General features: G+C 45.4%; 1 protein-coding gene across 1 annotated transcript in view; it reads left to right on the top strand.

Moving 5' to 3' along the window:
* The window catches only part of SUSD3 (sushi domain containing 3), a 34,641-nt gene extending 23,335 nt beyond the window's left edge, over nt 1-11,306 (top strand). Inside the window, exons 6-7 of the mRNA XM_040590515.1 lie at nt 120-287; nt 10,642-11,306. Coding sequence (XP_040446449.1) covers nt 120-287; nt 10,642-10,855 — 382 coding nt within the window. The 3' untranslated portion in view covers nt 10,856-11,306. The remainder of the gene's footprint in view (nt 1-119; nt 288-10,641) is intronic.
* Nucleotides 11,307-16,237: the final 4,931 nt, after the last annotated feature.

A 16,237-nucleotide genomic window follows, 5' to 3' on the forward strand; every position in this document is an offset into this window, starting at 1 on the left:
TCTTCAGTAAACCTGAATTTAGATTTAAACTCTCGTGAGTCGGGGCTGCGGTCATATAAAAGCTGGGATATACAGCCATCGATCCCACTCACGTATCTTACCCCTTGCTTTATTCACAGAGATATGCAGCTGTGGTACCAGCTCAGAAGCGAAGAGCTAGAGCACATGCAAGCTGCTTACTTTGGTTTTAAGGGAAGAAACAATAACAACAACAACAAGAAACTCAGGAATAAATCCGTGTTTGGTGATATGACTAACATGGCGTACGATAACCAAGGCTTCTATAGGTAAGGCTATTAAAACGCAGTGGGTTTGAATGAGTTTGTCGAACAGATTTTAGAAGGACGAATCCTCAACAAATGCATTTTAAAGGGATGCCCCTGAAGGGGATGTGATGCCAGTGGACTGCCAAGGCTTGTTCTTGAACTTGCCTGTCTTGTGGGGAATTAATGTTTCCAAGAGTTGAGACAGCAGAGGAGCTGAGCGTGACCTCTCTCCTCACAGCTCTTTTCATCTATCCCCACTAGTACTCGATTAAGCCTGGTCTGCAGGGGAGGTTGCACAAGATTAACGGGAGAGAGGTTTTTAATTGGCTTTGTTAAATTGATGCTAAACTGTAGCAGGAAAGTCACTGTTCCGTATTGGTTAGCAGTACCAAGGTGCCGGCTTGCCTAAGAGCCTTAGGAGAGGAGGTAGCGCAGGACACCTGGGGCCATGGTGCGGCTCAAGGTGAGCGTCAAGTACTGCCATTTATCCTTCAGTGACCGCGAAAGCTGTCTTGAGAAATGCTTTTTGTTATCAGGGCGTGCGGGGCAAGCACAGCAGGGTCCTCATCCACAAGCGCGCGAGCCCTGCCTCTCAGGTAGCCCGAAGAAATGTCCACACTGAAATAAAATGCCTCCTGTCCCGTGGATGGTGGGCATAGGTATTTTGTGTGTCGGTTCAAAATTGCCTCTGAACGTGTCCAGGTGTGTTACGCTGGCTGTGTGTTGCTAACAGAAGAAAAACAGAAAAATGAATACGTGCTCAATTCTAACCGCTGTTTTGCTATTACCATTCATATAAACACATGTTGTTGTGTCTTTTATATCCTTCGGGTTCTGCTTCGTCGTCATGCACGATCCTTGTTTGCCTTTAATTCACCGCTCACTTGTACAGCTTTTATGTACGGCATATCTGTGATTTCTAGTGGTTACCTGCAGAAAACAATTTGATGCAGATTATAAACCAGCTTCCATGTCACAGTGCAGCTGGAAATTATATTTAAATGGAGCACTTGCGCAAAAAGTCTGATGGCTGCTTAATCAATTCCTAGCTTTGGGTGATCTCAGGAAGATGTATAAAGCTAATTAAATGCTGATTATAACCCAAACAGGTTTTTAGAAGACTCAGGATGCAATTTTTAATTTTGGACAACTTCAATCTGCTGCAATGCTAATGTTTTGTATGAGTGTAATCTGCTTTTAAAATATCATGGATAAACTTATAAAGGGCTGTAAACAGAGGTTAGCGCTCTGCTGGAGCCTCGAGCTCCTTCTGGCTGCTTATCTGCACCACTCTGTGCAGCAGAAGCTGCCGTATTATGTTTACCAAATTCTCTACACCTTTTCTTAACTACAAGTAGCAGGGAATATACAATTTCTCTGGATAAGCAGCTTCTCTGGGGCCAGAAATCAACGAGTTTATTATTTCTTTAGAAAACTAGAGAATGTATGAACTTCAGTGGGGAACTGCAGAGGGCAGGAGGAGGAAAGCCTGTGAGCTGCTCTTTGCCTACATAGACCAACCCGCACGCTGCATTAAATACTGGTGCACGTACCCACCTCCTGATGCGTGAGGTCCACTATTAATCAAGGTCTACTGTGTTTCCACCACGCAGGGGTGATGTGATCCTGGCTAATCACTAGCCAGAGCAAAAATCAGCTAGGAGAGCAGGTGTGTTGGTCTGTGCCCCCAGAGCCAAAAGTCTGGCCATTTCACACACGGAAAGTGAGTGCTGCTTCTAATCAGAGATGGAAATAGCATTGAAGCTGTGGCAGACTCTGAATAAGACTGTCTTGGAATTGCTGTAGAAACACGTGTGACCTTTCATCAGTTTGTACCTTGTTCCCTTTCTTGAGTCAAATAAGATCTATTTAATCAAGGTTAGTAAAAGATGCTAATTTGTACTGTTTAATTCTGTAAAATGGATATATGCACAGGATGAGATGTGGGAATTCTGCTAATGTATTCATGCCAACTCTTGGAGACAACAAATGATCTGTCAGCTTTGTGTTTCACTTGCAAGACGTATTTTTTGTGTGTAGCGAATTAGGCTACGTTTCTGTACTCATCCTGCGCTCATCCAGCTTACCGGGAACAGCAGGACAGTGTAGGCAAATCCCTGGGGAGGTGCAAATGTGAAGCTGGCTAATGCTGAGAAGCACGAAAGGGCATGTTCACTGCCTGGGTTATTTCCATGGTGCCTTTCTCTATGTGAATTGGACGCACTGTCAGCCTGTGCTTGGAGGAAATCTCTAACTGTGTGGGTGTTGCTGTAGTGATGGAGCTGCTATAGCATTGATTGCCGGAGGAGGTAAATAAAGGCATGCAGCATGGTTGGAAAAAAGCAGGAAAACTGAGGGCAAGCAAGCCCAAAGGAAAGATTCTGTATATTGCCACGTGCACGTGAAGCTCAGTGTGTGCCCGTGGTCATGAACAAGCCAAAAGAAAATTTAAACAAGGTTTCTCAAGGAAGGTTCAGATTTGACATTAGGAAGCATTTCCTTACTGAGAGGGTGGTCAAACCCTGGAACAGGCTTCCTGGGGAAGCGGTCGATGCCCCAAACGTGTCCGTGTTCAAGAGGCATTTGGACAATGCCCTGAATAATTTGCTTTAACTTTTGGTCAGCCCTGAATTGGCCAGGCACTTGGACTAGATGATCGATGTAGGCCCCTTCCAACTGAAATGTCCTATCCCATCCATTTCAGATGTTTGGAGGAATTTGTGCAATGCATCGCTAGACCTCCAAGCAAATCAGAAATCCTACTTCGCTTTTCTAATAAGGCACTGTCCTAGGAAGCAGGCGAGACTGATGGTTCTGTCCCTGCCCCTCTCAGGGCTGCAGTGCGCGTGGTGTGCTCTGCTACAGCCGTGGGAAGCGACTCTGCAACCCACGGAGGAGGGGGAGGCTGAGAGATGAGTGGTGCCTGCGCCTGAGAAAGGAGGGGGCAGAGGCTTGGCAATTCAAGTCATTTTTACGATAGCGTTTCCTTTTCTTAAAGAAAGCTTCTGCTGCTTCTTCCTGTAACATATGTAACATTCTTCTTCAAGGAAGAGTGAGAACTCCTCCACCCTTGAAGAGGACCCTCTTGAGCGTATCTTAGCCTATTTTTGACTAGAAATAGATGTAGGTTGTGCTGCTTTTCAGGCTTAATTGAAATAGATTTAGAGATTAACTAGAGATTAATATTCTGATTCACTACTTTAAGGATCAACAATACTGTAAGAACAGATAAAATAAAAAGCCAATTCTTTCATATCTGTATTTCAGATAAAATAAAAAGCCAATATGAAATAAAACAAAAAGGCAATTCTTGCAGCCAGGTAAGATATTTGTTATGGTTTACAGAGTAATGTAGGATTAAAAAACTATCACCTGTTAAAGTGGAGCCTTAGTATGCTGATGAGATAATTTTGGCTGTAACAAGGTGACATAATGTGGATGCAGAATGCTGATGTATAGAAGCTATAAATAATGTAGAAGCCCAGCTGTTGGGCAGAGGTTAGTGCTGTTCCAGACCTGTCTGCCACAAAATGAGATTTTTTTCCCCCATGTGTTTGAAATATAGAACAAATGCAATGAATGTGTAGTTCTGCAGGGAAATGTTGAATCTTAGTGGCAACTACTCTAATCATAATGATCCCATTCTGGCTTCTTGAAGAAATTGCTTCAAAGTGCTGAGAAATATGTCTACAAATACCTGGGATCATTAACTACGGAGCGCAGACACTGTTGATGCTGCCCCTTCCGTTTGGATGTAAGGATATGTAAGGATGTAATGAGGATAAAAATACCAACTTCTAGCAGAAAGTCTTGTATGCAGGAGCTGTAAGCTGCAAATACAGTGTGTTTGCTCTTTTATAATATTTGAACAGCTCACAAATGTTGAGCAGGGGAAGACAAGTTGCAAGGCATGGGGCCACTGGGAGGGACGCGTTTTCCCCAGCGTCGCTTCTGAGAAGCGGAGAGCGTAGAGCAGAGATAGCGGGTTGCTGCGCGAGGCAGAGGTTTGAGGCAGATTAGCTGAAGAAAAGGGTCTGCCGTCTATGGGAGGGAGATTAGCGGCAGCTCTGGGCCACGTAGTTAGGGGAGAACAATGTGCATGAACCTCCAGAACAGATCCCCAGGAGGATTGCTAGGCAGGGCTTGTCAGCACGGGGATGTGTTGGGAATAGCTCTCAGCCCAACTGCAGTGTGTATCGGGAGAAAAGCCTAAAATCAGTAAATTGTATTCTGCTGTCTTTAATATTTTGATTTAAAAGTCTTCATCATTCTGCATGAGAATGAAACCAGGACTGTTGGCATTGTTCGTCCAAAGTGAGAGACCTTCCACACAGCAGCAGGAGCACCGCACCTGCTTGGGGTTAGAAGGCACAGTGGTCTCACTGGGACAGCCCCCAGCACCAGGGACGTTCGGTATTGCAGAGGAACTAGCGTTTGAAACGCCATGCTGGGTTTAAGAGGTCTTGTGAAATGTGTGTTTTCCTGAGCAACACGTTATTTTTGACTTTGCTATTTTCTGATGAAGAATAATACCTGGCCTTGCAGTAATACTTCTCTGGAATAATTGCTTGGGCAACCACCACCTGAGATAACAGTCCTCTTCCACCCTCTGCAAACATCCAAGCGGGGGAGCTTGGACGTGGTCAGCTGCCTGAGCAGGCAGGTTGTCCCCTCCCCTGTGACAGGCATGGGCTAAATTATCAGTAAAGAGAAGCTTAATGACAGCTATCCTTTCTCTGTGCCAGCTACCGGCACTGTCTGAGAGACGGAGGCGAGTGTGTCGGTAAGAGATGATATTAAAGAAACCAGTGTTGAAGTGTGGGGCCAGCCTAGCGCGGGTGCGGGGGTGCACTCACCTGGTGCCATGGGGCAGCTGTAGCTGTTCCCCAGGTGAATGGTTGGTGCAGGTGGGTTGAGGCAAGTTTGGCCTTGGGGTCCCCTGCCTGGAGTAAGGGGGAGAAACTCTAGTGGCTTGCCAAACAGCTGCTGCCTCTTCCATTCAGTAGTCCTAGCCGTCCTTTAAGAGAAACCATGAAAACATGCAGAATCTAGTGTAACCGTTGTGAGAGTGAGCAAACAGCAAACCCTTTTTGGCACGCAAAGATGTTAAAAAAAAAATAATGGGTAATCCACTGTCTGAGTGGTAGTGTGTTTATATATCAGCATGTGCAGAAAGATAGCTGTCCCAGAAGAAATACAGATAGCTAGTAATAACAAAAAGCTGAGAGAGCTTGTTTCAGTTCACATCAGCTTCCTAATTATGGTAAGAAACAGCCACACCTAGGGGAGCATCTGTTTTCTCTGCTTTTTCAGCATAGCAGTCCTGTAACCTGTCCTGGAACAGATACTCCCTGTACTCAGGGATGTGCTGTTGCTTTGCAAGGGAGATCTGGTGGTCCGATATTTTCCACACTCAAGGAGAACTGGAGTTACCTGTAGACTAACTCCTTTTCACCCTCTGTCAGCTAAGACAATGACCAGAAAGAGTCCAGCTCAAAAATACATCTGAAGAGCAGCAGAGATATTTGGCGATATTTTTTTTTCTGGTGTGGAAACATTTGGAAGAAGTTGTGCATTCCAAATTTGGACTGTTTTGAGGTGAATTATTTTACACAGCTCTAGGCTAAGTTATAAAACATTCTCTATGAAGTAGCTGATCTGACTGCAGGATTGAGTCGAGTAGAAAAGCCCGTGTCTCAGCAGGTCTAAAGTCCTCCTTTCAGATATCCACTACAGCTGGAGCATATTATCAAGAAGAAAAAAAGACTCTTCTGCAGAGAAACAGGCTAGTATCTTCTCCCACGGAAGATATTTTTAGTGCCTGAAATTTTTGTACTGGAGCCCTTTCTGACTACAAGATGCATTACCAGTGTACCTGGCAAAAAGCATGTAAGGACAATCCAACAACAAAGATGTCCAAGTGAAAAGTTTTTGCAAAAAATCCAAAGCCAGCATGCTTTTAGGAGAGGTAACTCGACATTTTCAGTCAATCCAAGAAGGCTGGTGAAATTAGCTCATAGCTTTGGCCTTTACAGTAAAATGGAATGTGTTTTCTTTTTCTCTTTGATTTAGTGGCTATAATGGTTGAAGTTTCCCACTACCTTGTGTAAAGCGTTGCAAGGAAGGTGCAAATCAGAAACTCGTGTTGCTCTAAAAGGTGTTCATGCCTGCCCAGGCTTGCTGAGGAGCATGGCTGTAAGCCGGGGGATGTTCTAGGAGTATGGGCAAGATGGGATGGGACATTCGGCCACATTCCTGCCTTGCCCTCTGCCCCCATGAGGGCACTTTCCCAACTGCTTTTCCCCTCTGAACACCTAAGTAGGAGAGATGAAAAAGCTGAAGGATTGGTGCCCTTCTGGCAGCAGGATGGTGTGGTGTAGGTTTACCGCAGTGAAGGGGGACAACACTTGAGGAAATACCCATGTGTAGAGACTAGCTGCTGCAAAGCTCGATGGAAGACATAAGCAGAACAAGAAAAACCCACCAGGACACCTAGAATGACTGCCAGGAAATGCATCAGTGGGAGAATTAAGAAGGCAAAACGTCTTCTACAACAGTGACTTAGTGCCAGGCTGTTGGAGGTCCTAGAGAAACCAATTTGTCTGGGTGCTTTTGAAGGTCAGCAGTCTCACCAGAGAGCTGGACCCTTCACCCCCTCCAAAAGACACATGCGTTTTCTTTTAGGATCAGCCTCACTGTCAGAAATTGCTCTTGTTTGTCTGAAAGCGTGGGCACGCCGAGCTCAGCCCGGCCCTGCTGGCTCCCACCGCCCGAGGCTGCGCTGCGTGCGCGGAACCGTTGGCACAGTGGACCTGAATGTCTGCGCGGGCGTGGATGTGCCCCCCCAGCTCCCAGGCTTCAACTGCAGCAAGCCAGCAGCGGGCTGCTCCCGGGGCCGCAGGAGGAGGTGTAGGACCGATCAGCGCTGTGGTGTTTAATGCTTTGTTACACAAAGCATCCAGTGAAATGGCTGCAGAGAGCAAATGACCTGTTTGAGAATTGTAATTCATTAATGCGTATCCCTACACACCAATGGCTGACTGAGTGGCGCTTAGGACTGGAGGGGAGGAGACCCAGCACAGGAGAGGGGCAGATTTCCTATTCAAGCTTTTATATAGATTGTCCCACCTCAAGCTTCTCTATTTGTGTGCGTGTGTGTGTGTGGGGGGGTCCTTTCTAGTTTGTTATTACCATGCTCTGTGTTCCCCACCACCCACCTTTCAGAGACTAAAATCTTCCGGTACCTTTTGACACACGTTTCAAAGAAAGATCAGGCAGGGGAAGTGAGCTGTGGTTTCGTCTTGGGGCCCTGCCACAAAGGGCAGGATAGCTGGCTGCTGTAGTATGCAGATTTCTGAATTTCAATCTTAATTGTCATCGCAGTGAGCGTGGAGGGTGTGTGCGCAGCAACATGTGCTTTCAATAAAGCTGCTGCTGTTGTTTTCATAATGCTTCCATGATTACCCCAGTGTCTTGTACAAAATCATCAGATATACAGCAACAAAAAAATCCCCTCCCATCCTCCAGTATAAAAACCTCTTTTCAGAGGCAGTGCCAGCGCCGGGCAGCATTGTGGCAGCCCCACTGCCCTGAGTTCTCACACTTCTCAGATGTCCCGTTAACAGCATTTTCCCCTCCAGCTAGGAACAGCTCTCAAGTCACACAAAGCAAAATTCTTGTGAATCCTCTAAAACCCATTGACAAATGCTATGGTGGCTGTTCTTCTCCCCAGATGGAGCTCTGACCTTATCTGTCAAATAAAGTTTGTCCTTGTCAAATGTATTGTGCATCTAGCCAGGCTGTTCAGCACCTAGCATCCTTGGGTGGGTTTGCATTTCCAGATAACAGCGCGGGGAGGTCTTCTAATCCTCTTACCTTGATGTTTTGAAGTGGCCCAGCTGGAAACTGGAGTTAAGGAAAGTTGAAGAGCTTGAAAAAAAAGTCAACCTTATTTGGGATAAAGTACTGAACTCCAGGGGATGAAAGTGCAAACTGCAGGCTGCACCTGACTGATAGCCATGCAAGCAGAGGGGAGCCCACCGTGCATATTTATCTATCCCTTGTTGACGCTGCAGCCCTCTCAACAGCTCTTCTCAGCCTCCACTTAGGTGCAACTTCACTGTCCCTCTCGACATCCACAGGGTTCGATGTACTGGAGTGAATGCAGGGTGCCTGCTGTCACCTTACCCTAGACTTGTTTCAGTCAGTGGAAGCTTAACAGTGCCTGAAATGGGAGGAAGAGGTTGCTTAGTCGGTATACTATATGGTATATACTGTATCCTTACAGTATAGCTGTCCTCCAAGCACAGTTTTAACCAGTTTGGCTTTCTGCGTTGCTCGTGTGCTGTGGGTAATTGCAGAGTTTCACAGTGCAGAGCTTTATAGAAGAAAACATCAGAATGGGATGAATTCTGCCCAGGTAAACTATACTGCGCAACAACCAGAATACCTAGATTTGACCTATAATCCCGGCAGGGCGATTTGCAAAGGCTGTGGCTACCCCATGCAAAACTTTATCCCTGATCTTCTCCTTATCATGCTCTTTGGATTTGATTTTTATTTTGTAACTATTGACTACCACCTCAAAAAGACAGGACTGAGTTCCTCGTACTATATATGTGTGTATATATATATATAAATAATTCCCAGCAGCAGGTATCTCGGAAGATTTTCTTTCAGCAGTGTTACTCCATGTAGCTCCTGTTCCCTGATGACAAGCCACAGGGGTACTCAGGTAGGTGTTCCAGCGTCCAGCACAAAGGTACTTGAGGGCTTGTTGATGCACTGAGATTAAAAGGCACAGTTAAAACAGTACAGGTCAGTACAAAGTGGGCTAAAGCTACCAGGCTGGGTTTTTTTTAAGAAATAGATGCGTTTGTCATTGTCCAAATTACAGTTGGGTAAATTCTTCTCATCTGCGCACCTCCATGATGAATATATTCTGACTACACCGATACAGTGCCTTGTCACATCAAACACAGAGGTGTTTTAAGATCCCTTTACACTATCTGACTGTAGCTCATGCCCCGAATAGTTTTGTAATACAGCTTTCCAGTGAAGAGCAAGATTTATTCTCCTTTACAGGAAAGATATATCTGCAGTATATCTACTCTGTACCAGAACAGCAAGCCCTCGGTTATTTGGTTTTATGTTCTGTTATTCCCCTGAGGTTCTTATACGTATGCACGTTGTGTGTGTGAGCATTTCTGCTGGTTTTCTGCAACTGATACTTGCAGAATGCAGCTTCTATTTCCTGACCAGCTTTTCATGTACGAGTGGGTAAGACTACGTTACCCTGGATGTGGGTGTGCAGGCTGCTGCATTCAGTGGCCAACGCCGATGGCTTCGGAGAAAGCGAGAGGAGCCACGTGAGCCAGCTCCTCACCTGCAGTGAATGTGGGACAAGCAACCTCAGCATCTGCCCTGCGTGCAAGCAGCTGCCGTGGAATAACTGATGTTTTACAAAAGCCCACACACTCAGGCTACAGTAATTTGGCACAAACCCAAAAGGGCTGCGTCTTACCCGCTCCTGCCTTGCAGAGCTGTGTGCTTAAAGCCCACTGCATCCATCGTGCCTCTTGCAGCAGAGTTCAACAACAAGCTCATCCCATCTCTCCATTTTCCTGAGCGAGTTGTGTATAATTCACTGAGTATCTTTTCAGCAGCTCTGCGATCTCTTGCTGCTGCTGCTCTGCCCACACCAGCCACTGCTGGGTTATTTGCTGTCTGGGTCAGCAGCGGGGCAAACCCTCCTTTCCCAGTGTGGAGAGGTGAGGTGCGGGATGGATCAGTGACCACCAGTGCTGCATACGTGCACAGCTGGTAAATGCAGCGTCCCAGCCTGTGGTCCCCTCTGGGAGGGCCAGCCAGTAGCCAGGTGAGGCAGCCGTGGGCTGGCACAGGTCGTGATGCAACTGCACTGCAGCAGCATTGCTGGCAGCTCCGCAAATAGCACCGCAAACCCCACCGAGCACAACTGGCTCTTGGGCTCCCAGCAGCGCTCGGAGAGCCAAGCAAGGACTTTCCTTCTGCACCAGTCTCAGCATTCATGTGTTCTTGGTAATATTCTCCAGAGAGTGTAGCAGTCAATTGAAGCCGGGGACTCATTTGGTGGAAAACGAACATGTAACATCTGCCCCAACCCCAAATAAAACCAACCTCACAAGTCTTTTCAGGGTCTGCATCAGCTTTTACGGAAATACAATTATTTGCCCAACTGTGGCCAACTGGTTTTAATGCTAGGAGAAGCGAGTCCTTATGTTACAGCACAAATTGTTTGCAAAATGTCTGATATGCAAATAAAATGGATTAGAGAGTTCTGTGTTCTCACCAGAGTAAATGAAACAGAAATAATTTTTTTCCTTCATGCTTACAGGTTCCAGGAGGAGTGGACTCGGGACACTGTAGCTCCTGGGTGTTGCAAAGACAACAGTCGTCTGCCTAAGTTCACCAAGAGCGGTAGTGCGCCTGCGAAACAAGCTGTACCAGGACACAACACTGCGGTACAGGCAGTGAATTCAATACATGTCGTTGAAGTCTATGGGCATAAGGATAGTTATAACAAACCAAGCTGTCAGTTACCTGGATAGCTGGTGTCTGAGATACAATCGCTCCTCTGGACCAAAAAGAAATTTGCATAGAAATACGTGCCTTAAAGACAACATAGAAAGTTAATTATTCATATGAGTTTGAAAGTTTTCTATATTCTAAGATGGTTATTTAACAGAAATGCTTCAAAGTCTGATACAAATGAAAAAAGAAATGAATGTTGAGGCTGGCAGGCCGTAGCTATTCTCTATGGTGTGCTATGTGTTATGACCACGGCAGAAGCTTGATATCATTGTTCTGTACCTCTAGAGAGAAATGGTAGCCAGTTTGTCTGTTTGCCTCATACAAAGTCACTGATGATAATTACACATGCGTAAGATTCCAACCTTCTTTTAACCAGTGTTTTTTGTAAGCATTTCAGAATGAAAAATTCCCCATATTTTTACACAGTAGTATGATAGAACTGCAATAAAATTCTGTTTTTAATTAAAAGCCCCTGTTGTTTTCTATCAGGAAGGCCTTTTTGTTTAATTCATCTGTTCCGCATGTAGAGACCACGTGAGACCGGGTGCAGCAGAGGCACATCTTCAGGTCCAGCAGCCTGTCGGAGAGGGGAGAGCGTACGGAAGGATGTGCAGCCTTGCTGTGGCATGCTTTGCCCTGCGAGGGAGCATACATACCATGGACACCTATACCTGGTGTACGTGCCAAGCTGGTGTGGGGGCTTGTGGCTGGGGAAGGCAGTGCAGCCTTCCTGGAGCAGCGTGGCTCAGACGGTGGCTGCAGCATCCCTGGGAGAGCACTCTAAATAAAGGGGTGATGTAGTTTTTGGAAACCTGCATTCCTTTCCTATTATTAATGTGTTCATTGTGTGAGGAAACAAGTGGGTTTTTTTTTCTCGTTTTGTCCATTTTGTATAGTCAAATTACTCATACGGCTCTTACTCTGCTGTTTATGTGCACACACGTGTATCTTATAGTTACTCTTCCTCAAGTTGAAGCCTTATTTATTCTTCTGTCATCAGCTGTCTAATGGGTATCATCACATTCCTGTCATGATGGAAATACGATCTTATTGCAAGTTCCAGTAATTGTTGTATTGTGTATACCACTCGTTATGAATCGATTATCCTCTTAAGACCTTTAGTTCTGAAGTTTAGGTTTGGAAATTCAAATTATTGTAGCTTGCTGTCAGGCCCAGAAATGCCCTGTTCCATCCTGGCCATACTTGGCAGAGATGAAAAACACATGCTTGAACTTCAGCTATGTGGAAATTGCTGCAAAGGAGCTTTTTGTAGTTGTTCTTTTATACATATACAACAGGCTGCACTTCTGCAATGCACTTCTTAATGCATGCTGTGAAAAGGAGAATGGATATACTTCTCAAGGCTCGTTCCAATTAAGTTCTCGATTCATTAAATCAATACTAGTCAATGTTTATTAGGACGTATTTGTGCTGTGAACCGTTTTTCCTGCAGTTTTTTGGTATCCTGCCAGACCCAGCCAGCTTCTGTACCTGGATGTGTTTCTTGCATCCCACATGCAGCGTTTGCTTCTGCGCGCGGGGCTGGCAGCAGCTCCGTTGCCCGTCCCATCACCTGCAGGCACTGCCCATCCAGCCTGGCGTGGCTGCTGGCAATGTTTGGGGGCATGCCAAGGGGTCAGAAAGTTTTTGAGAAGATGCGTTATCAAGTCTTGGTGCAAGGCAGCCCCTGAGAGGGACTCCTCCCAGCTGGAGACCCTAGCGGTGTGCCCTCAAGCAGAAAATGGGATGCAAGGAGGTGACATCTCTGCACAAAGCTGTGCATTCCAGCTGTCACAGCAGCAGCTTCTCCTCACTGCTGGTGTGGGGCTTTCTGACAGCACAGCTGGCTGGGCTCCAGCCGCCAGAGGAAAGCACTCCTGGGTCCTCTTTGAGAGCAAAGACTTGAATAGCATCAGTGGTCAAAGTCCACAGGTGGACAAAAATAAAACCAAAATGTGCAAAAGGAGCACAGAGAGGAACAAGGGCTGGGAGAACCAGCCGACCATCTGAGATGCTTCTATACATATGGCTGGTATGTTAGAATTAAATGCAAAGAAGTTAAAGACTTCCCATGCAAAAGGTACAACTCGTGCTCAAGGGACAAATGACGGGACTGGAATCTTGGCACGGTAAGTCACAGATTGTTCCAGGTCGGATCCATGAGAAGAAAGGTCTGTGCGTTCTCTGAAGTTCAGCACGAGGTGAAATGCTGGTTAATTAGTGTCTGTGGTTGAAGAACAAAGGGTGAAGGAGCGTGGAGCGTGGGCTGCTGGGCATTCAGCACCTGCATCTGGGAGGAGGAGCTGGCAGAAGTTTATGGGGGGAAATAATAGGACCACCTTTAATATTGGGTAATTTTGTCTAATTCTTTGCTGGAAAAGTGTACAGCTATCAGGAGTTCAAACATATGTCTTGGTGACTGCTTTATTTCCAAAGGTGTGGGAAGTGGGGTGGCAGTTGCCTCTGACTGTAGCAGGAAAAAGCTTTAAAAATCAAAGTCATATTTGGGTGAATGTGAAAATAGGTGACATCACATTTTTAAGAAAAGGAGGAAGAGCAGAAGAATAAGGAGAATGGACCTCAAACAGGCACATTTTGACATGCCGAAATAACAGACGATCTATGCAGAAATAATCTGATAGATGGAGCGCAGGAGAGCTGGCAGTCACGGGCAGAGACTGTTTAAAGGCTGCCAGACAAACCCGATGCAGAGGACAGCAAAAATCTGATACAGCTGCCTCAGGAACTCTGAGGACGTGAAAATCAGAGCAGAAAAACTCAAAAAATGGAAATGGGGCAGATGACTGAGGAGCAGGACAAAAAGGAGTGGAGCTGTTCGGAAAGATAAGAGGTAATGTACGTTACCGCAAGCATGGGAAATGAAAGAAGAGAATAACACAGTGGAAGAAACAGAGAGTAAAACTGCAAGTAAGGTATTTCTTTGGAAAAGAAAAAATGGACACAGAGATGACAACCACTTAATGTCTACTTTGGATCAGGCATCACTGAAAAGTTCACTGGTTAATGCAATGAATTTTAACATCGGACTGGGATTGCAGCCTAGAATAAAGCAAGCAAAAGATCACAAATATTAAGAGAAATGTGATTCCATGATGAAATTCAGCCTAAAGAACTAAAGCATTGGCTAAGCAACACTTGAACCATCACTGCTTTAGGAAACTGATGGGACGAGGGAGGTCTTAGAAGATGGGAAAGGGCTAACCTAACTTTCTCAAGGGGAGAGTAGAAAACTGCAAGAAGTACCAGGATGAAGGGCCTTCTCTGATACCCGGAAAGGGTGTAGGACAGATGGTTATAAACATCGAATTTGCAAAGGCGGCACATCTCAACCTAGGGTTAAACAGAGCTGTAGGCCCAGGAGGGAACAGTTCTGTTCTACAGTGATGTCCTGCCTGCCCTGTTAAAAGCAGGTAAGGCGCACGTGTGAAGGGTGGCCCAGTTACGCTTGAACCTGTCCTCTGCAGCCCTTTAGAATTTCCTTCTTCTTCCACATCTCTGCAACTATGTTAATTGGATTTCATGATTTAGCTCCCTGGCATTTTAATTTTATCATGTGACTTTACATGTAATCATATGATTGCAAGTCACTGAGTGAAACAAATGCACTTGTTGGGATGTCTGGGTCAACACACCGTGTGAGAAGGGAGCCCAGTTGCCCTGTTCTGCAGATGAGTCTAAACTGGGAGATGTTTGATGGGTGAAAGTAAAACCTTGAGATGACAAGGACATTGATGGCCGTGGGAAGCAACAGAGAAGGTAGGTAAATTTATTGTCTCTGTGCCAGAGCATCGGATTGCTATCATTTATTTAGGCATCTAACACAAGAGGCAGCAAAATTACACAAGAAAAGGAAAAAAACACCCATACTGTTTTTACAAGATTTGTGGCTTGGTTCCCTCTGGGACGGTGCTTAGTTTATGATGGCTGCACCCCCTGGAGTTAGCTTTATTGCTCATGTAAACATTATTTATTGTCAGAAGGAAAATAAGTGCTGTGCAGGAAGGAGATGAAAGCAGCTGAGAATCTAAAATAGACATTTAAAAACTCGTATTTATTAAGTTAACCCTTAAATGTTTGCCAGCCAGTGGTTTCAAATGGATTCAGGCTCCCATTTCTGCTACAGATGACTCGCATTTCCTTGTGTATTTGATGAAACTGATGGCTTGCACTTAAAGAACAAGTTAAAATGCCACAAACTACATAAACAAGCACAAGACCGTCTTCTCCTTGCATGGGTGCTTATAATTTAATCAATGCATGTTACAGTATGACAGGATAATTCTTCACAGATTTAAAAACTGGCAACAGTGTTTATCAGAACAACTGCTTATATGCATTCCCTCATCCTGCAGTTTAAAACTTTTCCTAAACCAGGCAACTCTGCCGAGGCTGTTGCACTAGTCTGTTGTTACGCTTTGCCTGCTTGCAGAAAGCCACAAGACAGTTCTTAAGATCTTATGCTAAATACTAAACAGAATAGTTTTGAAGCCAGCTGACGTACTATTTGCTGTAGGAGGGTATCTGATCCTTATTTCCTTTTAAATGAAAAATCATTCTTTGAAGCAAAGGAAAGAATGCGTTTGCATGCTGGAAACCTGGAGCGCTGGGTGCTGGAGCCCACAGCACCCCGAACAGGCAGCAGTAAATCCTTACAGAAATATCTCCTGTGGGGACACCTACTTGTCTTTGTGGGATATCACAGAATGTAGTGTCGCCAGATTCTGTGGTTTTTGTCGCAAGTCTCATGACATTTCTTATTTTCTTAAGCCACAACTGGTAGAGTTGGATGAATATGTAAAAATCGCAGTTTCTATTTAAAAATAAGTAAGTGTCTTTCACTTGTATTTAGAGGGAGAAGTTTCAGTCCTAAGGTGTCAAACAACAGAAAAAACACACGAGTCTCTTAAGTTTCTTTGGTGGTAATGACATGATTTGCAGGGGCCTGACATGTTTCACAAGTACATGAAGCTGTCAAATGTATGACCTTGACACATCTTCTACGGTTGAAAGAAAAGGAAAGACTACCTTTTGATCTGAATGGAGCAATGAAGCTTGGGATGGATACCAGAGTAGCTACCATAGAGTTAACATTGCTTTCATGGAGCCTTCCACATGAATTTTTGGCCGTGCAGGCTTTCTCCTGGACACCTGCCCCTTGGGTATTATCCTGGCAGCCCCTAAAGATGCTGCGTTCCTCAGCGTGCTCTGCTGCTGTCAATCTCTTGGCTACAGGCTGCCATTGTTCAAAGTTTCTGTGGGAAGCTCCGGACCCAGAAAAGGGGCAGGACCATGAAAATGATGGAACGTGAACAACCTACAGGAGGTGGCGGATACCACTGGTCTGAAGCGGCACGGCACGGGAAAGCAGGAGCCCTCTG

This window comes from Falco naumanni, chromosome 4, assembly GCF_017639655.2.
Source record: "Falco naumanni isolate bFalNau1 chromosome 4, bFalNau1.pat, whole genome shotgun sequence".
Taxonomy (NCBI): domain Eukaryota; kingdom Metazoa; phylum Chordata; class Aves; order Falconiformes; family Falconidae; genus Falco; species Falco naumanni.